This window comes from Oryza glaberrima, chromosome 7 (assembly GCF_000147395.1).
Source record: "Oryza glaberrima chromosome 7, OglaRS2, whole genome shotgun sequence".
NCBI classification, from domain to species: domain Eukaryota; kingdom Viridiplantae; phylum Streptophyta; class Magnoliopsida; order Poales; family Poaceae; genus Oryza; species Oryza glaberrima.
This window is the reverse complement of record NC_068332.1, coordinates 10,492,828-10,518,349: the sequence shown is the minus strand read 5'-3', so window position 1 is coordinate 10,518,349 and position 25,522 is coordinate 10,492,828. Positions and strand designations below refer to the sequence as shown.

At 43.3% G+C, this 25,522-nt stretch overlaps 2 protein-coding genes across 2 annotated transcripts; one reads left to right on the top strand and one right to left on the bottom strand.

Moving 5' to 3' along the window:
• Window positions 1-10,234: 10,234 nt before the first annotated feature.
• LOC127778255 (probable ribosome biogenesis protein RLP24) lies at window positions 10,235-13,392 on the bottom strand. The gene is made up of 4 exons (XM_052304828.1): window positions 13,108-13,392; window positions 11,152-11,265; window positions 10,916-11,052; window positions 10,235-10,837 (listed from the first exon to the last, which is right to left on the bottom strand). The coding sequence occupies exons 1-4, from the start codon at window positions 13,186-13,188 to the stop codon at window positions 10,678-10,680; spliced, it is 492 nt and encodes a 163-aa protein (XP_052160788.1). The 5' UTR covers window positions 13,189-13,392; the 3' UTR covers window positions 10,235-10,677.
• Window positions 13,393-16,634: 3,242 nt separating this feature from the next.
• Window positions 16,635-17,633, top strand: LOC127778286 (uncharacterized). The gene is made up of 3 exons (XM_052304866.1): window positions 16,635-16,840; window positions 16,978-17,213; window positions 17,394-17,633. Exons 1-3 carry the CDS (start codon window positions 16,684-16,686, stop codon window positions 17,523-17,525), a joined length of 525 nt encoding a protein of 174 aa, XP_052160826.1. The 5' UTR covers window positions 16,635-16,683; the 3' UTR covers window positions 17,526-17,633.
• The last annotated feature ends 7,889 nt before the right edge of the window (window positions 17,634-25,522 follow it).

Here is a 25,522-nt window from a genome sequence, read left to right as displayed (position 1 = left end):
GGAGAATCACTTACGGTGTAACCGGAGAGAAATCCACGGTCAAACCGAATGGATTTGATGGAGGGAGGTGGCTAGGGTTTGGGAGAGGAGAGAGGAGGAGTTTTTTTTCGAGTTGGAGAAGAAGAGGGCTGAATGGGAGGAGATTGGGTCGGGTGGAGAAGAAAGAAGGAAGAAAGGGAGAAAAGTCCTGGGCCCACCTGCTCGGCCGGTCAGACCGGCCCTATGCGGCCGGTCAGACCGCCTCGGCCACGCCGGTCAGACCGGCCCTATATGGGCGGTCAGACCGGGCAGCGCCTTGCCGGCTGTGCACAGCCCTTGCACAAGCCGGCAACCCCCACACAATAAAATTCAACAAAAATATTGATTTTTGGAGCAATTTTTGAAATGTGTGAGTTTAAATATTTCTAACCATCCATAATATTTGAAGATTATGATGATTTGCAACAAAACTCACTTAAGTGCTAGGAGGTGACATTTTATGGTCTATAGGGGTTTTTGGCCGAATTGGTTTTCAAATAACTTTTGAATGATTTGGTTTTTGAAATAGGTTTGAATACCAAAAACATTTCAAATCTTCTTCTCTACCAACTTTATTTTGAAACTTTTCTCAAATTCCTTCTCAATCTCATTTTGGGGATAAATCTCATTTTGGCCAAAAACTAAGAATCTAGTTTCTTCAAAAGAGGGCCAAAATGGCATTTTCATTCAAAAATCATTTTTCTTGCTATGTGAGGCTTGGAAAACATATAGGAAACCTTTTGAAACATTTTCCAAGAGATAGTTTTCAAATTACATTGATTTTGCAAAATTTTTGACTTATGTTGACTTGGGCATTTTGAAAATACTACTAGCACCACTAGTTGATTTGCTCACATATAAAAGGAAGTAGAGCACATGCAAGAGTGCAAAACTTCCCCTTAATGTGACATGCTCCATTTTCGCAATGAAGGACCAAATGGCAATAAATCCAAAGCATAAGAGCAAATGAGAGCAAATATACACAATGCAAAAGAAGCAACCATGGTGCACCATCTCAAGCCACATTAGAGAAATCTATGACATTTAACTCATTCCTCAACTTGCAAAAGCGGGTTTCATCAAGAGGCTTGGTAAATATGTCGGCTAGTTGATCATCGGTTCTTATGTGGTTAATGACTATGTCACACTTGGCAACATGGTCTCTTAGGAAGTGATGGCGAATGTCAATATACTTGGTTCTAGAATGTTGGACCGGGTTATTGGCTATCTTTATGGCACTATCATTGTCACATAGGAGTGGGGTTTTGGTGAAGGATATGCCATAGTCCAACAATGTTTGTTGCATCCAAAGTAATTTGGCACAACAACTACCTGCCGAAACATATTCCGCCTCAGCGGTAGAGAGGGCTACGGAGTTTTGTTTCTTGGATGACCATGACACAAGGGATCTACCAAGCATTTGGCAACTACTGGATGTGCTCTTTCTATCCACTTTGCAACCGGCATAATCCAAGTCGGAATTGCCAACAAGTTTAAATTTAGCACCTTTTGGGTATCACAAGCCAATAGTAGAGGAATGCTTTAAATATCTAAGAATCCATTTCACGGCCACTAAGTGACACTCCTTAGGAGCGGCTTGAAACCGTGCACACATGCAAACACTAAACATGATATCGGGCCTAGATGCGGTAAGGTAAAGCAAGCTACCAATTATGGAACGATAAAGCTTTAAATCTACCGGTTTACCTCCCTCATCAAGGTCGAGATGCCCGTTGGTTGCCATAGGTGTCTTGATGGGCTTCGCATCCTCCAAGCCAAACCTCTTGAGTAGATCCTTGATGTATTTGGTTTGGCTCACGAACGTCCCATCCTTGAGTTGCGCCACCAATCTTGCCTTGTTTCTCACCACCAACCCATTCTCATCTTGTTTGTTCCTAAAGACCCACTTTGTCCCTATAGGTTGTTGGGCCAAGCAAATCCATATGCAAGAGCTCCAATGGTCTAGATGTGGACATGATACTTTTAGTAGGATGAGAACATGCAACTTGCTTGCCGGCTTGACAAGCACTACAAAGCTTATCTTTCACAAACTTCACATCTTTCAAGCCTACAACTAGGTCATGTTTTGAAAGTTTGCTCAATTGATTCATGCCAACATGGGCTAGCCTCCTATGCCAAAGCCAACCCAATGAAGTTTTTGCAACTAAACAAGTTTTCAAATTTGCTTCACTAGAATTGAAATCAACCAAATAAAGATTTCCATATCTAAAACCTTTGAACACACAAGACTTGTCAAGAAGGCTAGAAACAATAACTTTTTGCGGGAAGAAAGCACATGACAAGCCAAGATCACAAATTTGAGCAACCGAAAGCAAATTGAAATTTAGAGATTTAATAAGAGAGACATTATCAATTGACAAATCATTGGAGATAGCAATTTTATCTAACCCAATTACCTTTCCTTTGCTATTGTCTCCAAATGTCACTTTCTCTTGTTCTTTCCCTCCTACTTCAAATGTGGTGAACATAGCCCTATCACCGGTCATGTGTTGAGTGCATCCACTATCAAGCACCCAATGGCTCCCACCAGTGCGGTATTTCACCTACAAAAGAAGATCAAACTCTTTTAGGTACCCAAACTTGTTTGGGTCCTTGGAGGTTAGAGACCAAAGCTTTGGGCACCCAAATGGCATTCTTTTTACCACCGAGTATAGGGGAACCCACATATCTAGCAACAATGCTACCATCATGAGCCTTCCTAAGCATATAATGAGAATCAAACATGCAACTCTTGGAAGGCTTACCACCGAGGCAATCACTCACCAAATGCCCAACCTCACGACACTTGGAGCAATACTTACCATTGCTCTTGACAAAACGAGTGGCACGGTGAGAAGGTTTCTTACCCTTCTTTGGAATGAATCCAAGTCCCTCCTTGTTAAGGATGCACCGTTGCTCACTCAAAATCTTGTCAAGAGTGTTCTTACCCTTGAAGCATCTCTCCAAACTCTTGTTGAGCTTAGCCACTTGCTCCTTAAGCTCATTGTTCTCAACAACAAGTGAGGTATCACAAATAGAAACACAAGAGCTAGAGCTAGGCATATCCACAAGATCATCACAAGAGGTAGAAATGCTAGATGATGCAACATGAGCAAATGGCAAGTAGCACTATCATCAAGCAAATCACAAGATATGCCAACATCAATATGAGCTCCATGTTGAGTAGTGGAAAGGAGGTTGTCATGAGCTTCCTTAAGCTTCTCATGAGAAATGGTGAGTCTCTCATGAGAGGTCTTTAGCTCCTCATATAAGACCTCCAAAGAAGCATGATCCTTCTTTAGAGCCTTTAACTTGACAATCTCCTTCTCACTATAAGCATGGAGCTCCTCAAACATACTCACAAACTCATCATAGGAAACATCATCACAATCATCATCACTCTCACTATCACTAAGAGATGTTACCTTAGAGGAGCCCTTTGCCATGAGACAAAGTGGAGCGAGGAGTGATGGAGTCTCCTTGATGGCAACAACGGCCATCTTCTTCTTCTTGGAGCTTGCATCATCATCACCTTCTTCCTCGGACCCGGATGAGGTGGAGCTCTCCTCATTTGAGTCCCATTCCCCGATAAAGGCCTCAATCTTCTTCCCTTCCTTCTTGAGCTTCTTCATGAGCTTGTAGCCTCCACTCTTCTTCTTGGATGACTTGTCTCCATCATCAACCTTGGAAGGGCACTTGGAAGCAAAGTGTCCCTTCTCACCACACTCAAAGCACCTAAAGTTGGAGAGAGACTTGTTGGGTCTTCTATTTCTTCTCCTATTGGAGTTAGAGCCCCTTCCTCTCTCCTTTCTCCTTCCCAAGAGATCATTGAACCTTCTAGCAAGAAGGGCAATCTCTTCCTCCAAGTCCTCATTGGCTTCATTCACCTTGCCCTTGCCCTTGTCTTCAACTTCAGCTTGGAGAGCAATGCACTTCTTGGAAGGTGATGAGGCTTCCTCCATCTCCTTCTTCTTCAACTTGTACATGTCATTGGTGTTGATCTTCCCCAAGAGGCTTGCAGGTGTCATCCTTGACATGTCGGAGTTGATGAGCATGGTGACAAGGGTCTCATACTTCTCCGGTAGAGCCCTAAGTATCTTTTGGGCAACCTCAAGATCGGTGTAGTTTACCCCAAGCCCCTTGAGATTATTCACAATGACATTGAGCCTCCCATACATGTCATTCACAATCTCATGAGGCAACATGGAGAATGCCTCATATTGGATCTTGAGGAAATGAAGCTTGGCATCCTTGTACTCGCTTGTGCCCTCATGGATCTCCGCCAACTTGTTCCAAATCTCATATGCGGTCTCAAGGTTGCTCACTCTATCGAACTCCTCTTGGCTCAAAGAGTTGAACAAAGCATTCATAGCTTGGTCATTGAGTTGGAGGTTGCGGTGATCAATCTCCGTCAATGGCGTGCCGGTAATAGCAAAGCCTACATCCACAATACTCCAAATATGGAAGCTCAAAGCTTTGAGGTGAGTAGACATTTTAATTTTCCAAGTGGAGTAGTATGTGCCATTAAACATGGGAGCCTTCCCTACCTAGTTCACCTCGTTCGACATCTTCTCTCTAGGCGGTGAAGCCCAATTAAGAGAGACCAAGCTCTGATACCACTTGTAGGATCGAGATGTCGACTAGAGGGGGGTGAATAGGCGATTTAAAACTAAATGACAACTAATCAAAACTAACCTAAGTTGCTAGGCTTGGTGAGGGTCAACTCTAACTAAGCAACTAAGTTATGTTTTGCAAACCTAGGGTGATAGTGGCTCAATTATATCTCTAGGAAAGTAAATCACACTCCTATGTCAATGTTTAGCAATCCTAGAGTGAAATGATCTCTAGTATGTCTCTAGAAATGTAAATTGCACAAATGTAAATGCAACAAGTAAATGAGACAAGAAGACAAGAGATTTTTCACCGAGGTTCGGAAACTCGCCGGTTTCCTACTCCCCGTTGAGGCGAGCCCAACTCCACCGCTCAACCACGATGCCACCGCACGCCCCCTTCGTCAAGGGGTGGGCAAGGCAGGAGCCGGCCCACGGAGAGGACTACCCAAGCCTCGATCACTAGGGTAGTTCTTCCTTCACTCCGAAGGTGGTGAACTCCAAACCACTCACAAACCGGCACCGGGCCTCCTCCACAATCTTCTCGGAGAGGTCACCGGGCAACTCCTCCACAAGCCGTCTAGGAGGCGGCAACCTCCAAGAGTAACAAGCAATGACCCGGCGTGGAGATGATCAATCAAGTGCCACACTAGCTCTACAATGGAAGCAAATGCACTTGACTCTTGGCTAATTAACCCTCTAACACACTAGATGGATGAACACAAAGCTCAAGTGGGTTTGAGAGAGGTGCAAGGGGTGTATGCAATTGAATTGGGTGCCAAGAGAGCCCCCTTGCTGCTGGAGGGGGAGTATTTATACTCCCACCAACCAAAACTAGCCGTTCGGGGCGAAATCCCTCAACTCTGTGCTCTGCCAGTCTGACCGACCGGAGGTATGTGGCCGGTCAGATCGTGCTACTCTGCAACGGCTAGAAAACTAGCCGTTGTAGCCCTGTCAGAGGGCCCCATCGGCCTGGCCGGTCAGACCGCCGTTGAGTGGCCGGTCAGACCGGCCTCGGCTCGGTCAGACCGCCATCGGCTTGGTCAGACCGAATACGGCTCCGTCAGCTCTGTATCGGCCACCCCGAGCAACACCATCCTGGCCTCTAGGGGGCCGGTCTGACCGCGCATGTGCCGCCGGTCAGACCGCCGTTTTGTGGCCGGTCAGACCGGCCAGGGCACGCCGGTTAGACCGCCACTATGTGGCCGGTCTGACTGCCCCTGGTCAGGCCGAACCCAGTGCATACAGTGACCAATATATATAGCAAGTGTGTGTTGGATGAAATGTGAGCACAAGTCTAAATGCATAATGACCTAATGTGGCAATTAAAATCATCTCATTGCTAGGTCATTACCCCCCTTGATAGTACGGCGAAACTAAAAATAAACTAGCAAATTTGATCGCCCTACACCTCGATCAATTCTAAATTAAAGCACTAGATTTACCGTCTTCACCGTCAATTTTAATCCATCGATAGTCATCCATGCGCACACATGACGTGGATCTATCTTAAAATATATCTTAATAGCAGCGGTTAGTCCTCAATTAGCGCTTGTCATTAATTACCAAAACTAACAACGGGGGCCTAGATGCTTCATATGTTAATCTAGTTCTAGCATCTCAATTTAGCTCTATCGGCTGTCTCTCGCTTTAGGGTTTCTGCCTGTATCGGCTAAATCGCTTTGCTAGATTAGATTAGCCTAGGCATCTACCACCTTGAAAATCAGTCAACGGCTTGATTGTCTAGATATTGTGTTTCATTTCATACTTAGTGCTGCATCAGTTAAGTTTGATCTACTAAGTCGTGCTTAGAACCATAATCTCTAGCCTGCTTTTTGACTGCCAATAAGGGTTTCATCGGGGTTTCAGCCGGTGAGTTATCTGGACGTTGCATCGGCTCATAAGGATTGCATATACATATAAGTTGGATTTAGCCGATGACAACAAAGGTTTCATTGTTTACTCTAATCTTGTGGATTTCATGACATCGGACCTCCAGCCGATGTGTGCTTTAACCATCGGATCGATGCTTATTTATCATATCAATGCTAGCCGATTGGTTTATACTGGATTATATTGTTATTTTATTACATCATCATCAGCCGATTGTCTTTATATTATTATCTACATTGGACATATAGCCGATTGCTTAAACCCTATCACTATCGGTTGGTATTGGCATCGGCTATTATCGGCTATTGGCTGGAACCACTCCATCGGCTTGTCAGCCGATCGGCTATTTGATCTACATATTTGCATATCTTGTCCGTTGCAGGATCAAACTGACTGGCACGCTCGCATCTCATCAACCTTTGTACCTGCACAGGAGCTAAGCAGATCTCCCAGCCGGTGTGTTCGATTTTTTCGTCAACAAAGCTATGCATATCCTATAGCACTTTGCTTCCACACAGGAAGCCTACTCTATGATGCCATTCTGAATCACGAGTCATACAAGCCCATTTAAAACCATCCAGGTTATTTGTCACACACATACCAACTTTAGCAACGATTCACATCCCACAAATTAATTTATATAAAGCATAGGCAAAAAAATCTACACTAAGAGATCACCTCACATTCGCCCTTAACTGTGGGCACGACTGTTCAAATAGCTTAGTTAAACTCCGCTGAGGTTATACGCTTTACACACATGACACACTTTACTCCAACACCCGCCGGCATTGAAAGTTCATGACAAGGCCTTTCTAAAGCTAACCAATAAATAGCATATGTCACATAGTTGATCAAGTCCAGGACAAACATCAGGCAAGACAAACCATCGTCTACTTAAGGTATACCGGGGATGCTCCTACATCTATCCATAAACGCCACAATAGATGCAAGTGCCACCATGGCCAATATCAGAACACAAAACTTTGTTTCATCTCCGCTATCCCACAACCACTGGCATACCAGATAAACATGAATCAATAATTTACTTTTCCAAGGGTATCCCACAAACCCCATGTGGTCACACTGTAAGATGATTGGATAAAATTCTTCAAGGCAACACCAGATAGGCAATGCCCCACATCGCGACTCGCAAAATATTATTCCTTTTCAAAAACCACTGGTACCAAGTATCAGGTTTTCTGAAACAGTTTCTAACCCATTATTTCAAAGTTGACATAAAAAGTGGAATGCGAGGGTTTCATTGATATGCATGCCCAAAAAGCATAATAACAACATGAAGTGCAATTGATGAGCCCCCCAGGCTCCTCCCCGCACGCCTATGTGTTGAAGTCGATGGCACTAGAGGCAGCAACACCGTCCTTCTTGCCACCAAACAACTCCATCCTCTCCTTCTCAGCGCAGCCATGCAGCCACGAGTTGGCATCCTACTGCAAGTACTCAAACCACTGCCACTTGTTGGCATCATGCTCTGGGTCAAGGTGCCACTTGTTGGCATCATGCTCTGGGTCAAGGTGGTAGCAGTACGTGTGTGTCCTGTTGGGTACCCACCGGCCACCGCCCCTCGCCACCCTTCTTGTATCATGAACGCGTCATGAACCTATAGGAGGCTCTGGGAAGCATCAATTAACAACACAACATGTATTCACACATTCAAGGGACATATAGCAAATTTTATGGTTTGGAAGCTCCTCCAAGCTACATAGTGCGTGCTCGTGCTCGACGGGAAGGCGAGGCTGTGCACCTCGCCTCCCTGGAGCCGCTGTACCGAAGAGAGAGAGAGAGAGAGAGAGAGAGAGAGAGTAGATTAGATATCAATTCCAGCTTGCTTTATTTCATTTACTCCTGGCCATATAGGGGCTTATAAACTTGTAGCTAATTTGCTGAATAAAAGGATAACAAATGTAATCTAACTGATGTTAAGAACTTCTTCTTGCCGTGCTCACTGTGCACTGCTACCGTCGGTTGGCGTGATTGTTTCCCGCCTATTCTGCACGTAGGTTCATCCATACACACCAGCTTGTTGAATTACATTAGGCTCTGATCTGATCATAGATGCACTGTCAGCAACAAATCTAGACTGGTGAAAAAGGACTGAGAACAATGTTTGAAGGACACTTCTATGAAACGAACAATGTTTGAAGGACACTTCTATGAAACAACGACTACAGGTTTAGATTCCAACCACTGTACTACTATACATACTGTAATTTTAACTATACTGTACCGAAACCAGGTGTAAGTTAAGAGACGCGTTATACCTGATATTGCAATTCAAAGGTGCTATTAAACTCAACATCAAGATGAGGGATTTAAAATAAGGTTATTTCAGAGGGAGACAACCAGGTGAGGAAAAAAAAGGAAGTTGGGCCAGTAGCTAGCTGGGCTGGCTTGAGGAGCTGCGCACAGGCGCCAGAAGAGGTAGGTGAAAGAAATCTAGTTGATCTACAAATGTGGCTAGGCCTTCAAGATGAAGAGATGAGAGAGAGAGAGAGAGAGGGGGGGGGGAGGGGGAGTACTATGCTGAACTTGGATAAAGAGGAGGCTTGGGCCAACCGTTTGGCCTGGGTAGGACAGAAGGAAAATGAATGGGTGGGACCATGTGCACAGTAACTTTTAATATTATTTAGGAAATTTCAGAGACAAGTTTTGGGTGGATTTGAAATTGAGGTTTGGGTAAAAATTTGAGATTTTAAATAAAAGAAACTGTATGAACTCGAAGGATGGTGTTTCTCTTAGATGTTGATATTTTATAAGAGATTGGAGTTGTGAATATACTAAATTTTGGATGGAGGTGTAAAAGAAAAGATTTACATGAGATATTTGGTCAAAAGCTAATACCCAAAATTTTCAGAAATCCTAGGCATTCAGAGGAGAGATATTTGATTGAAATTTTGATGGGTGAAATGAAGTTCAAATTTGTACGGAGAGAATATCGGTCAAAATGGGAGGTTTTATGAGAAATATTTTCGAACATAAAAAGTGGAATAAGGGGGGTTTTATTTGAAAAAATAGTTTTGGGTGAGTTTTAGGATTGCAAGGGTTTATTTGATTTGAGACCTTCGCACTAATCATAATACACACACAAAAAAAAGAAATTTCAAACATATAATTTTTATAGAACCCTGCCTATTATGATTCAGGTTGCACAAAACCACATGAATTTTAGCACATGACACATAACCTTGGGTATTATGTTTATGTTTCTAAACTTTAATAAACCACACTACTTACCATTTTAACATACTCCTATATCAAAATTTAACAAAGTGGAGGTCCTATAGTGGATGTCATGGAAGTTTAGTACTATAGTACTTGTGGCTATGCACCATATGCCGAAATCCCTATGGTTTAGTGCAAATTAGACCATAATAAATAGAGTTTTATGAAATTTACTCAAATTTACTCTAGTAAAATAAGTATTACATGACATTCTAGACGATATCTGAACTAAACTTTTGAAACATTTGACTATCAATGACTTTTAAGATTTGCCTTTCAAAATATGGTCTTTGTAGATTTGCCTTGATAAGTAATTTTATAATCATATGAAATTATAAGATTTTATAAATTTATTCAAATATAACATTATGGTCAAAGCCACATCGATGAATCAAACCAAGTATTTTCGACAATAGAGAATACGGGTAGACATTATTAATTAGCATTGTACAAACCCTGTCTAGGGCTAGGGCTAATAAGTACAAAACTTGCATAAGTGGCTGCTTGTCCATAATTACTTTGGCTAAGTACTACCTGACTATACATGAGTACATGGCACCGACAGAAGCATTTCAGCCTCTGCATTTGGATTTCCAGAAACCAAAACCTAAACAAATCACATGATTTTGTCTTGGAAGAATAGGAATATTATGCTAAATAGATGGCAAAAATCTAGCATTCGTAGAATAAATTACGATTAAGGTTGTGCAATATGCAATTTAATCTTAAAAATAGAGACATCCTTTTAACAGTTCACAAAGCCATCAATACTATTGATACTATAAGATAGCTGGAAGTCACAAACCAGACGGTCGGTGCAAAACTTTGCTGGTACCCAGTCAAATACACCGTTCATAGTAACGATTTGATGAAACACAGTCCTACATAACAACATGCAAAACTTGATTCCATTTTATTACTCTTCCATAAGATTCTCTTCTGTCTGCTGCTGGGAAACTTTAACCACGACTTTTGTTTTTTGTGTTGATAGGGTAACCTTCTTTGGAAGCATTTGAATATCCTGTTCCAACTCCTTAGCATCCCTCTCCCGTTGCTTTGTCTTACCCTGTTTTTGCCTGTTAAAAATTCAGTTCATATCAGGCAAAGATAATTTCGTGAATAAACAGATACTGAATAAAAATTCAGATGCCAACCTCTCTGTAATATGTTTCTTCTGCCGTTCATGTCTAATCTTTGTAATAAGAGGGATAGCCTTAAGTGTTTGCTCAGTGACATTCCGGTCATAGCGCTCTGGCCTGTTCCTTTTCCTCTCAAACTCAAAGGTGGAGTCCTGATTGATATCATCAAACAATTCAGCTCATGGTTCACATAGTGGAAAATGTGTTGCCACTTACCACTGAAAGAATATCAAACAATAGCAAGCAAATACCTGTGTCATGTCCTTCCCATGCAAGCACCTGTACGCTTTTGTCCATTTAACCTTACGAGGATTCCTCTTCATCTTGAAATTTTTATGACATTTTGACCGGCAAAAGCGAAAGATCTGCGAACAGAAATAAATGTAACTAAATGTGCCAACAATATCCAGCACAATAAAATCTAAAACGTAAACGTGAATGGCATTCAACATAAAGTGCTATTTAAGAAGACAATACAAAGGTATTGGCATGGCTATACAGCATTGAAAAATGTAAAGGAATGCACTTTAAGAAGACAATACAAAGGTATTGGCATGGCTATACAGCATTGAAAAAATGTAAAGGAATGCACAAAACAGCAAGATATTACTCAAAAAGGTCAAATTGAGAACATCTGTGTTATTCTGAAGACTTTTAATCAGAGAAAGCTAAACTAGTTATGTTTAGTAGTATACCAGAAAGGCAGTAACAAACTTTTGCACAACTTATCACAAATAACAGCATTGATAGGGCAGAGCATCAGATATAACAAACTAATGGAATGAATACCAGCAAAGGTAGTTAGCCACCTCTCTTTGATGATTGATGTAATTAGTTTAATTACTCTTACTATATATGGCGTATAAAGATTCATATGTTCTAGCAACTTATGTTGAATGAAAGCCTCATTGTTATCCAAAAAGGGCTCAGCTTTTAGCATCCACCACTACTCCAACCATAAAATAGAATGGAAAACGACTGAGAAACATAGACATCAAACTAAAAAAAAATTTAATGATTATATATCTCCACTAAATCACTGTTATTACAAAACAACAATAGACTGGCAGAAATATGACAAAGTACCTCAACCTATTTGGAAGTACAATAGATTTCTAGGAGTACCATGATTTATTTGTATGATATGCCAATGAAACTTTAGAGGTGTCTGGATTTAAAATGCTGTGGCAATAAAAATTTTGAGGTGTTTGGGGAACAAAGAAAATAAATAAGATAGTTACATAACTATCTTTTTGGTTCCAAAAATCATCAATCTACCTCTTCCTCTTCTCAAAACCAAGAGCGCAGACATTACATTGATCCCAAGCCATAAAAAATCTAATTTTCCTCTCTTTTTTGCTTCTATTGCTGAAACCTTGCCAGCCAATATGACTTTCTTGTTTGATTTGTGTAGTTCCAACGATAATAATTAGTGTTGTAAAAGCCAGCCCTAAAGATCTGCCTAGGCACCTATTTAGGCGCTAGGTGCCTAGCCACCTTGATTAGGCATTAGATGGTCAATTAGGCGCCTAAATATCCTTGGGACCTCTTGTGCTGCTATTTAGTATTTCATTGTCTAACTTTTATGTAATATGATCTCTAATTGCTTAGAATCACTAGTCAGGTTGGACCTAGAAGCCAGCCCTGCCATCCCTGTAGCGCCTAGCCCTTACTGAACCAAGATAATGACATGGAGAACTGGCAACACTAGATAAGATTACATACTCCCTCTGTCCCAAAATATAAGGGATTTTGGTGGAGGTGACATATCCTAGGTCTATGAATCACCCAAAATCCTTTATATTTTGGGACCGAGGGTATATATAATCTGTGTCTCTAGTCGTTAATTGTATATTGTTTTCTTGCCATGCACAAGGATGGAGGTAATAAATTAAGCTATCCTGCCTATAGTACCACCTTTTTTTGAAACAAAATGCAGGAAAGTAGCACCAAACACATAAAACTTTGTAAAAACTACAACCGTGATATCTAAATTCCTGGCTATCTAAATTTATTGATGAGTGCAGTGTGCGAATTCAGTGACTCCCCCCCCCCCCAAAAAAAAAAAAAAAAAAGGTTCTAATTTTATTTCCCCTTAACATGGCGCACGGAAAGGCGCGCTTCTCCATCCACATCCCCAAACGGGGACATAACCTACAGGATGCGAATAAGAAGAGACACAGGATGAGGAGGAGGACAGCGCGAACCTTGGCGTCGTTGCGGACGAACTGGATGCCGTGGCCGGGGTAGACGGTGGAGGAGCAGAACCAGCACTTCTCCAACCTCATCGCGCCGCCTCCGAACTACCGCCCCTCCTCCGGAATCGCAGCGGCACCACCCACGCTGCTGCTGCTGCTCTCCGAACTAGCCACAAGGAGATTGGAGAGGAAGATTGAGGCCTGGTATGGCTATGGGGATGGGGCGAGGCCGACGCGGCGTCGACAGGAGGTCGCTCCAAAGAGGCGGCGTTGGGGGAAGGGAAAGGAACCCTAGTTCCTCTCTTTTCTTTTGTTTATGCTGTTGATGACTAGGCTAGATGGGCTGGTTTGGCCCATTACCCACAACACACTTGCGCCTCCGCCTACGGCCCACGAGTGATCGTTGATCTGGACCCGCGGCACAGACGAGAACTCACACCTCAGCCGACGAGGTCGGCTTTTTGGGCCAAAAATTTTGTTTACCTGTTTTTATCCCTTAAAAGGAATAAGTCCACTTAGTGAGCCTCAAAAGTCAAAAGTGATCGAAATCTAATCCGTGGCCCTAAACCACAAAACCGGATATCTTGACCCCCTAACTCTTAAAACTGGTGCAATTTGACTCCATCAGCGGTTTTGGAGGACGGTTTTACTGACGAGGTGCCTACGTGGCATTATTCACTCGGCTTTCTTTCCACATAGCGTCGACGTGGCGTTTAGGCGGCGACAGCGTGAGGCACACGTGGCGGGATCGATGTCGATGACGTCCTCCACTCACTGGTGGAGAAACGTTTTTTACTCCCGGTTTGCAACCCCCCTGTAGTCCCGGTTTTCCAACCGGGACTACGAATCCGGGACTAAAGATTGTTATCTTTAGTCCCGGTTCAAATACCCGGGACTAAAAATCGATCTTTAGTCCCGGTTGGTGTTACCAACCGGGACTAAAGATAGAGCGTCCATACCAACCGGGACTAAAAATGAAGCCAGATCCGGTTAGTATTTTCTTTTTTCTTTTATTATTTTTTACTTTGAATATTGATTTCACCATATCCCCAAATCATCCCCAAAATCACAGAACAAAAGATCATCTCCAAAATCCCCAAATCATCCCCAAAATCACAGAACAAAATATCATCTCCAAATCCCAAATCGATTATCTACAAATCCACCATATCCAAATACATCACAGATAATCAAAACAAATACATCACAAATTCTAAAAAGAAACATCACAAATACATCACATATTTACATCGCGCATATCAAATACATCACAAATTCTCAAAAGCAAATTCATCACAACTCCATGGAAAAAAAACAAATCCACTGGTCGCTTTACCGCTGTCACCTGGCCGCCGCCCTTCGCCAAGCTGCACAGCCGCCGCCGCCGCCGCTTCTGCCGCACGTGCCGCCGCCCTCCGCTGGGCCGCAGCCCAGCCACCGCCGCGGCTGCTGCATCCGCTGCTCGCCGCGCGCGGCCGCGCCTGCGTCGGGGAGGGATCTGCCGCGACCGCAGGGGAGGGGGAGAAGAGGGGAAGGGGAGGAAGGGGGAAGAAGAGAAGAAGGAGATGAGAAGATGAGAAGGGAGGAGAAGATTGGAGAAGATAAGGGAGAGGAGGAGAGATGAGTAGATGAGAGGATAAGACTGTTGGTCCTCTCGAGGAGGCGTGGTGCCATTTTTTTTTTTTGTTTTTCTTTTGTCTCGGTTGTTAAAAGCAACCGGGATTAAAAATGGATCTCATAGAGGGGTCTGACACAGCCTGCCTTCTTTCGAATCGGGACTGAAAATGATCTTAGTCCCGATTGGTGTTACCAATCGGGACTAAAGATCAAAAAGTGACGTCAGCTTTTTTAACCGGGACTAAAGATCATTTTTAGTCCCAGTTCTTATTTAAACCGGGATTATTGTGGATTTTGAGCAACCGACCAAAGATAGTTTCTCTACTCGTGACTGTCACCGCCGCCGCTTTCCTCCCCACGTCGACCCTTCTACGTGGCGCTTGACCTCCGCCACCCTCTTCCTCCGCAGGACGGCGCGGACAGTAGCAAGGCATCGGCGGGTGAAGGAGCTGGGGAGGGTCGCAGGCACGCGGGGTCGCCCGCCCTGCTGCCGCAAAACTAGGCGGCACAAGAGCGGCAGCAGATGGCCAGGCCCCTGCCGAGCACGGAGCACCACCACCACCGCAGATCGAGACGCGCGAGGCGGCCATGCCACAGCTCACCACATGGGGCGTCGCGTCGCCCGGCCGGGGTCGCTCGCCTCCGCGCCGCGCCTGAGGCCTATCCACTTTGCTCACACCTCGAGGACTGCCTCTGTGCGTGGGGCACGCCGCCTGCGCCGCCCCTTCGTCCTGACGTCCTCCCTCTCTACTGACGACGCCGTCGTGGACGACGCAGTTGCATGCGATGTGGTGGTGAACGCAGGCACATAGGACCAGTTACATCTAGTCCGAGCAGTATTCCCATCAGCAGCTATTAACCTGTTACCCCTGCCTTGCACCACCTCGGTAGTATTTCCATCGGCAGCTGCTCCCAATCCATATGCTCCCTCCCCTCTCTCTCGTTGTCCCGTGAAATGAAATCACACCACCACCGCATCGCTTGTTCGATCTCGAGTACTCCAAAAAGCGTGAGGCGTCATTCGTTGTGTGGCGCGTCAGTCAATCGTCGCGACGACACCTGCAGCGGAAACGAATAGCACGTCGCTGAGCTCCTACGTGTTGACCGCCGACTCAATCTTGGCCAGCAAGGAGGCGGTGGAGCTCATCCCGCGCCTCCGCCGCTCGCAGGCCACCACGCCACGTCCGTGCCCCCGCCGCTCACCGCCGTCTCCGCCCGCCGCGGGAGAGGGAGGGAGATGGAACTCGAGGGAGGGGAGAGAGAGAAGGGACACGTGGGTCCCACAATTTCTTTTACCTATCAATGATAATTGGGTCCTACATATTTTTTTTAATTCTACATGTCACCTAAACACCACGTGTAAAGGAGACCTAGTGAATACCGCCACGTAGGCTCCACGTCAGCAAAACCATCCTTCAAAACTGTTAAGGGAGTCAAATTGCATCGATTTTAAGAGTTTGGAGTCGAGATATCCGGTTTTGTGGTTTAGAATCACTGTTTTGTGGCAGCACGAAGGAGAAGAGGAGGGAGGTAGCTGTGGGGAGGGGCAGGCGATGGTGGAAGGAGTAGTCGGGCGGCGTGGGTGGGGGTGGGAGTGTCGGTGGTGACCCGGTGGGGGCGGCGGAGTTCGCGTCGGGCTGGTGGCGGTGGGGAAAGAGGAGGGAGACAGCAAGGCGGCAGTCGTGGTGGCTGTGACGTCGGTGGATGGGGGAAGATGTTTTGGGTGATGATAAGGCGGCAATTGACTCGTCGGTGCAACGCGGCTGTGGGGGTGTCGGGGCGGCGCGGTCGACAACCAGGCGCGGCTGCGCGGTGGCCAGGCGTGGACAGGGAGAGGGGGAGGGCAGCCTTGGCTCGAGGGAAAAGGCGATGGAGGTAGAGGTCGGCGCGCGGGCCAGCTAGGCGTCGGCCTCGTGAGGAGGATGCGACGGTGCGCTCGACGGCGGCATCGGCACAGCAAGGAGAAGAATGGCTGGGAGGAAGGAGAGCAAGGGAAGGAAGGGGGGAAGGTGCTTACCTCGCGGCAGTCGGGTAGCGGCACACCGAGCGTGGTCGACGGGCGTCGAGGTACTGCTCGGCTCACGGTTCGTCCTCGCGCGCCAAGTGCTCGATTACGTCCATAGAGGTTCGTTTTCAGTTTTAGTTCGATTTTTAGTTTGATTACGTCCTCGGTTCCAGTTCGAAAGCAAGCTTTTGTTGTTTGATTACGTTCCAAAGTTCACAGTTCGATCGTTCTGATGTTCGTTCATTTGTTCGTGCAAGGGGGTTCACGGGACGACGCGGCGGCCAACCTCAACCCCTTGCCCAACGGAGGCTCGGCTCGTGGCCAGCCGCGGCGGAGCAAGCAGCGAAGCGGCTGCGAATGCGCTGGGAATGAGGCGACAGTGGCAGAGCAGGTGCAGGAGAGGAAGACGGAAATGGAGAGGCGCAGTGGTGCTGGGCTTTGGCGGCGGTTTTATAGGTTTGTGGCGGTCGTGTCGACATCGCCACAGGACAAGGTAAGTGTGGCTCTGTGAACTTGGCTCTTCTCATTCGGTGTGGTCTCTACTCATGTTACCTGTGTTTTGGGGATGCATTTGGTGGATTGGGAGCATGGGTGCAGGGGATGTTGTTGAGGAGGGGACCCAGCTATTTGATGGCAGCAACAATTTGACTCAAATATGTGTGATGGCTTGCAGGCATTTCATCGAACACCTTATGTGCATTCATGCTGCGTCGGCTTAGGGAGGCAAAGTAGACTTATGGTAGGCTGCCTAAGGGAGAGGGAGGCATGGGCTGGGTTGGCAGAGAAAAGAATGGATCAAGTGTAATAGGAGACTTGGATGTTTTGCTAGGAAGTTTTGTAATTTGCTAGGGAGTTGTAATTTGATTTGGCTCCGTATAATTGGACTGTACAATGGACTGTATAATCGGACAATGATTTGTTTGAACTTGTACTGCTGGACCGTTTGTATCTTTTCGAGGAATTTTGTAAATTTACAAGGGAGTTTAGAATTTGGAAATTGGAATTTAAATTGACACTTGTAGATGGACTGTTAAATATGGGCTTTTGGATTTAACTTGGTATTTGGATAAGCAAGGGTCACGCTTAAGGTTCTCGAGCATTTTGCTTGGATGGATACACCGCGCCCTCGACTAGGGATTTGGGGTTGACGTCCGATAGACAATTTCAACGGTAGTCATTGTGATTGCTTGAATGAATGAATGACGGTAACACAGAGGGGTGTTGGGAACCGGAAATGCTAATAGACGGGTGATCGCTCCCCCGTCCGCCCAGCGATCACCCGTCCGCCCCCTCCCCTATACTCGATATACGCCTCCCTCCTCTCCCCCCTTTCTCCTCCCTTCTTTTCTTCCTACTACAGTACACCACAAAAATTTTTTTAGAAAAATAAAAAGTTAGAAAAATTTATGTATAGAAATACTATATATATTCAAATTTGAATCGGCTATGTAAACTTTTGGCTTATAAACTTTGGGTCTATGAACTTTAAGTGTATAAACTTTAGATGTATATAAATACTATATATAGAAAATATTTGAATTCAAATTCAAATTTGAATCAGATATAATTCAAATTCAAATTTGAATCGGGTATGTAAACTTTTGACTTATAAACTTTAGGTCTATAAACTTTAGATGCATAAAAAATACTATATATAGAAAATATTTGAATTCAAATTCAAATTTAAATCAGATATAATTCAAATTCAAATTTGAAACCGGTATGTAAACTTTTGACTTATAAACTTTGGGTCTATAAACTTTAGGTGTATAAACTTTAGATGTATAGAAATACTATATATATAAAAAATTTGAATTCAAATTCAAATTTGAATCGGATATATAAACTTTTACCTTATAAACTTTGGGTCTCTAAACTTTAGATGTGTAAACTTGAGGTGTATAAACTTTAGGTGCATAAACTTACTAAAATAGAAAAGTAATATGGTGCCAAAAAAGGAAACCAGGTAGAGGGAGGGAGAGGGGAGGGGATCGATCGCTACCCTCATCTCCAGGCGATTGATCGTCCATTAGGATCCCCCGTTGGGAATGGCATATGGCATACAAATCCATTCGACCGGGTAGGGTCTCAAGGTAAGGATAAAATTGGAGATATTTGAGTTGACGTATGATAAATAAATCCGTCGAATGATTTTAGATTTTTCGAGGGAATTATCGAATTCAAATCGATAGAGCGGTTTCAATTTAACCGTAGGATTCCAAGAGTCTGAGAGAGAGAGAGAGAGAGAGATCACATTGTGATAGAAGGAGAGAGCTTCTGGTCTTTGATTGGATTAGCACCAAAGCGCTTAACCAAATAGACGGAGTGGGTAGGGGACAGGGAAGGACATCGAACAAAGGACAGTTTTAGGGGAGAGTGGATTGAATCGAGATCTTGGCACCAAACTAAACACACACAAATAATAACAAATTGGGATAATTGCATCACTGCCCCCTCTTTCGAAGCCAATTGCTGTTTTATCCTTACTTTTTAGGGTTTGCAGTTTTACCTCTACTTTTTGAATCTGAACCAGCCATCTACCCTCACTTGTGACAGCCGTTTGGTGGGTCCCATATTTTGTGTTAAGGAAATACAAAAGGAAATATGTTACCTTTCTACCCCTGAGGGAATGGATAAGGCCTGAGTGTGTTTCGTGCGGGCGAGAAGGTTTTGTGCGTCAGTTTCGTGCGCGCGAGGCGGAGGCATGGACGCGCTCGGGCGCGGGCGGCTGCACGTGGAGGCAGCGGCGGCGGCCACGGGCGAGGCGGCGGCGGCGGCCGTGGGTGCGGGCGGCGGCGGCGGCCGCGGGCGCGCCCGGAGGCGGCGGTGGCGGCCGCGCGCGCACGCAAGGCGACGACGGCCGCGTCGAGGGCTGGGCGGCGACGGCGGCGGCGACGGCCGCGGGTGCACGCGGAGACAGCGGCGGCCGCCGCGAGCGCGTGCGGAGGCGGCGGCGGCAGCCACGGGCTCGTGTGGAGGTGGCGGCGGCGGCCCCGGGCGCACGCAAGGCAACGACGGCCGTGTCGAGGGCTGGGTGGCGACAGCGGTAGCGGCGGCCGCGGGCGCGCGTGCAGACGGCAGCGGCGGCCGCTGGCGAGGAGGTGGCGGAAGCCGCGCGCACGTGCGGCGGCGGCGGCGGTGGCCGCGGGCGCACGCGAGGCGACGGCGGCCACGTTGAGGGTTGGGTGGCGGCCGCGTCGAGTGCTGGTGGACAGCCGCGTGAAGGGCCTGCCGGCGGCCACTTTTTGTTCAAATTTTGTAAATGCTGTCGAAATTTTATTCATATTTTGGTCAAATTTTTTAATTGCCTAGTAGATGCTCATATTTGGTCGAAATGCTCATCATAAAAGCTGAAATCATAAAATAGAGACAAAATCACACAAAGCTGGAAAAAAATGGGGGCAAAAATGCGATAACCACCAAGGGTATAAATGTCCTTTTTTTTACAACTAACACTGTTAAAACTGGCTGTTAGAAGTAGGGGTACACGGCTGATTCAGATTCAAAAGGTGGGGGTAAAACTGCAAATCCTAAAAAATAGGGGTAAAATAGCAATTGGCTTCTAAAGTGGAGGCAGTGATACAATTGCCCCTAAGAAATTTTATTATGTGAGCCAGGCTAAGCCTCTTGAAGAGGGAAACAAGACTTTATATGAGAGAACCTTCTCTTTTAAAATAGCCTTTTTAGGGATTCACTTTGCAAATAAGATTTTGACAAATAATCTTCTACTAGATGTCATTTCCAAGTTATTTTCCAAAGGACTTATTCCTTTTTAAGGATTCTTAGAAAATAATCAAAATTATATTTCCTTTCTAAAATAGTATTTGTTTTAATGAACAATCCCTTAGAGGGTTTTCATCCAAAACTGTAATATATGTCCTTATGTATAAAACAAATACATCAATGAGGTTTTAATACATAGAGAAGGGTTTTGAGGAAAATAATTGGTACTTGCAATATTAACATATTTCATAACCATGGTTCTTTGAATAAATAATATCTTAAATCAAAGTACAAGCATATTCTCATACGTCCGTCCTTTCACCCACGCATAACAAGAAAACGGGAAATAAAACCCAATAAATTCCAGCATGCAAGAAAGTTTGAAAAGATTTTTGGTTATTATCAATTTTTAGCTTCGTATTTCAAAACTGAAATTTTCAGGGTGTTATAGGTTTGGCCCCACTTTAGGTCTGTTTGAGCTAACTTGTGGTACCCTCAATCCGTGTGCTTGCAGGTGATTTGCCGGAGGTTTGTTTCTTTACATGTTGGCTCATTTCTCTTTCACTTTGGTGTATAACATCCGTATACAAGTTAATTCTCCAAGTATAGTGGAACTACATTATTTATTATTGATATACGTGTAAGAAATGTTAGTTCTCCCTTTAATTATTATGATAATTCATGGTTGAAATTGTACTTAACGACTGTTAAGAACACCCCCAAGTTAAACCTTTGCTCGTCCCCTAGGTAAGATAAAACTTAGGTTGTTGGTCAACACCACCATGTTTTATAACATATCCTTCTGCCTAGAGTTTGAATAAGTTGGCAATAGTATTTTCACCTTTATTACTTTGTTTCATATGGGGCTTTTAGCTTCTCCTTATCTTGGGTGGTTAAAAGATAGAACGGATCGTAGAGCACCAATCACTTACTCTTTTGTTCAACTTTCCTTCCGGAGGTTTTTAAGAATTTTGCAATTAAAACAAAGTTCTTCAAATGATACTCTCGATCGTTCAATGCGTATTGTTCTGCACCAAGGCATAATATTGTTTCTTTATCATCTTAGCTCTAAAGGTTTATATGTCTAACTCAAGGTAAGGATAAAAGATGTGGCAATACTTGTATCACATACGTGCAAGATTTGTCGCACAAGGCGTTTACGGGCGGTTTTTTGCTCCGCATGCTATAAAGGACATGTGCAATTATTGGATTTTTAGGCGAATCAAGAACCATCTATGAGAAAATATATTTACGCATATAGATATCTTCAGTCTCCGTATGCTTGTATGTTTTATGTTTTCATATCTTAGAATCTGGTTTAGCAGATAGCACTTCTCTCATCTCGTATCCGAAATGGCATGCTTGCCGATATGTAGCTCCACATGCATATGTTACTTTCTCCGGTCATAAAGTTGACATTTAAGGTGAGATTCGATCGAATTTCTAATATTATGAGTATCAGCTTAAAATTAAAATATGTTTATTTTTAAAATAATAGAATAAAATCTAGAACTTTGCTCAACGAGCTACAACCAATTATTAAACAAATTCATGCAAACTAGCACACATAAGCAAGTCTTGAAAAAGCACACCAACAAAAGCTGAAGGAAACACGAGCTAATAATTGTGCGCACAAAACAAAGACCCCTTAACTATTGATCAATCCTAAAAATATGCTTATAGCATCTAATAAATTGAAGTCTTATAACAGTATTTTTCATGATAATATGTGCATAGCGTTTCTTTACTTTTTTGAAGTAAGCATTATATACACCAGATTTTTCATGTTTTAAATAGCCAAAACACCGTTTTTTTTCAAAGCTGGTATTGTTTTTTCAATGCATGATAGACTCAAGAAAGGTAGCATTTTTCAAGGCAACTCAGTTTGTTATTGATGCTAATTTTTTTTTTGGTAAAAATTGACCAAATCTCGTGTGTCATCGACACGTTTTGAAGCACCGAAAGTTTTCGTTGCCAAAAACTGAGATGGACAGTGAACAAGGACAGCAGATCTACTAGTCCGTTTAATTTCCTGAAAGCGTGTTCCTAGAGACTGCAATTGTTAACGAAGAAAACTGGTGGAGCAGATCAACACTTGGGCCTCAAGAGGTTGTTAACAACGACGTACCAAAATCAAGCCAGCCGCTGTAGCCTTTCACCGTCCAATGTCGCCGTTTGCTGACTTCTGAACCGCTGAAGCAGTGTCCTTGCAGCATGCTTCTATCGTGTGTTCAAATTCCCTTTCACGTACGGCTCACCTTCCAGGCGAATGAAAAACACATGCCGGACGAATAATTAAGGTTTTGCTACTTATTACTCTCTCCATTCTATAATAATTATAGTTATGTATAATTTGTTATATATGAAGACTCTCCTTCCCACGATAATTATCATTCTATGTAATTTATTATATATGAAGATATGAGACACTAGTAATAAACCCTAATAGGTGCATGATGCCGCTACATAAAAAACCGACACCTATGAGATTTTTCCTCGTCTTTTTTTCAATAAATAAAAACCAGTAGCTATAACCAGTCATTTGTGCTAGTCCATAAAAAAACTGACATCGATAACTATTGGTGTCGTTTCTTATAGTAAATCGGCACCTACAAATATCATATAGATACCGTTTCTTATACTAAATCAGTAGCTATGAGTGTGGTTCAATAGGTATCGTTTTTTTTTTTTTTGCCATTCTCAACAAAAACTAGCACCTGTGATTCATAGATACCGGTCGACAATCAAAACCAACACCAATTATAACACTACTCATATTTGTATTTTATATTAATCTTTTTCATATGAAGTCAGACAGAAATAAACTTTATAACAAATTTGTATACCTCGAGGAGATATACAACTTTGTAGTTGATCACTTTTTGGTTTGAGGTCATTTAGATGTCCAAAAATATATTATAAGTTCTCCAACCTATTTGGATAAGTGAATTTTTAAAATTTCTAAATGATCTCAGATGAAGACAAAATCTATACGAAAGTTGTTGATCTAGATGAGAGATATGACTTTATAACTTTACAGTTGACAAAATTTTTCATTTGAGCTCATTTATGATGTTAAATATGAAATATAAGTTTCAGATGAGAGTAGTGTAAAAAAGAATAGTAGTATTTGGTTATAAGATAACCAGTGTTTTTAGGTGAGATAGAAAGAAAACTTTGAGTAGAGAGAGATTGCTGGTTTGAACCCTTCAATCCATATGCGTGTGAAAATGTGAAAATTGGTGCAAAAATCTTGTGAGTTTTTGGATTTTTTTTTTCACGCCCACCCCACTTTCTGTAGTAGTGAGAATAAAAGATTATTATGTCCCTTATTAATGATGGATAGTTGAGAGTAGAAGCGCTGTTGAGGCTTAAGATAGATCGAGAAAATTTTGAATAGTAACTGATCGATGAGACATGTAGTGATAATTATTTCAGAACAAATTCCAAATCATAAGATAGGAATAACTATTTTGGGATTGATCAACTAGTTCCCTTCACACGATGCTTGTCCATGCTTCAACCTTCGAACACGATCATGTCATGTCTGGCGACTATCAATGCATTGGGAATACATATTGTCTGCATTAAGCCATTTGCCAGGCTGCAGTATCTGTGTACGTGCATGACAATAAGAGAAGTACAATAGCCAGCTATAAACATATTTTAATAAGATAAAAGATGAAAGAGAAGAGCAGCGGGCCACATATCTGTAGCCAGCTGCAGCACGGACTCTAAGACGCAGTGTGTGTATGACAAGTGGGACTATATATTAATAATATAGTAAGAAAATATTGTATAAATTGGCTATTAGATTGGCTATGGATGAATTGGAGTTTGTAGTGGGCTATACTATTGAACTTGCTCTAACATCGAGAACATTGGTACTATTGTTTACGGAGATTTGCCTAACCTATACTATTTATTGACATTGACAATGAAGCTACTGATTTTCTTTTCTAATTTCTCAATCGCTTTTTTAATACTAGATCAATATCAAGAACTACTTAAGTATAATTTGTCTAGTAGTGAGGCTGATTTGGATAGGATGCAGTACTGGTCGTCAATTCTCTAAAGAGTTACGCATAAAATCAGAGGGATTCAAGGTATCAAAAGATCATATATTTAGAAAGGTTATCAAGTCATCTTTTCAATGGATCAAGTGACACATGATTTGGATATTCCAATTAAAAGTAGTGACAATTTTAGTGAAGGTTGCGCAAGCTGACGAAAAGATGACTCGTGAGAATTGCCTAGTTAGAAGGGCTTGTGGGTTCTACGACGTGATTAGATGGTTTCTATCTATTCCAAGACTCTCCATAATTTGGCAAGTATCTCGTCTACATGGATTGAGAATTGTTTCCAAAGGAGAGATTTGAAGATGTATAGGTTTGGATTCAGTTCTAGTTTGGTTTGGACAGCTTAGACACTCCGGCGGTAAAACGGTCGTGAATTTCGCATACGGACTCTGTTTTGGATGTTTGAGTATTTGTTGGAAAGCTAGTTTGATGGCCCACGTCAAAGATTTGGTCTCACTTTCAGATTCCTAGCGGTTTATTCGCTATTTACCAAACCAGCCGATGGCTGATGCAACATAAGTTTTTTTTTCTGTGTCCAAGTTAGGTAACGAGTTCGTTTCTTGTTTTAGCGGTCTTAGGATTGCTATATAAGTAATAGTTGTGCGTCCATAATAGGAGAGACTTGGTATTATGAATAATAATTAGCTTTTAGCTATAACCATGTGAGGGACTTGTTACCCATTCTTCCTATGATTTGGCATAGCCACATAAAGGGGAATAGGATGATCCTATCAAGATCATGCTTGTTTTCCGCTTGGATAGAGGGTTCAATTATCTTCCGCTTCCTGTGGTTTTACGATAGTGAGATGAAAGGTGTGCTACACTGGCTGCATGTTGGTCATCCACTTCGTCGGTTGTTTGATGTTTCAGTACTACGTCAAGAAGGTCGTGTGTCCCCCATATCATTAAATAATGCAGGCTACAAATAGGATTAAGTGTTACAGGCAACCAACCCCCCCACGCGCGCGCCTTGTAAGGGCTAACGCTCCGGTAGCTCACC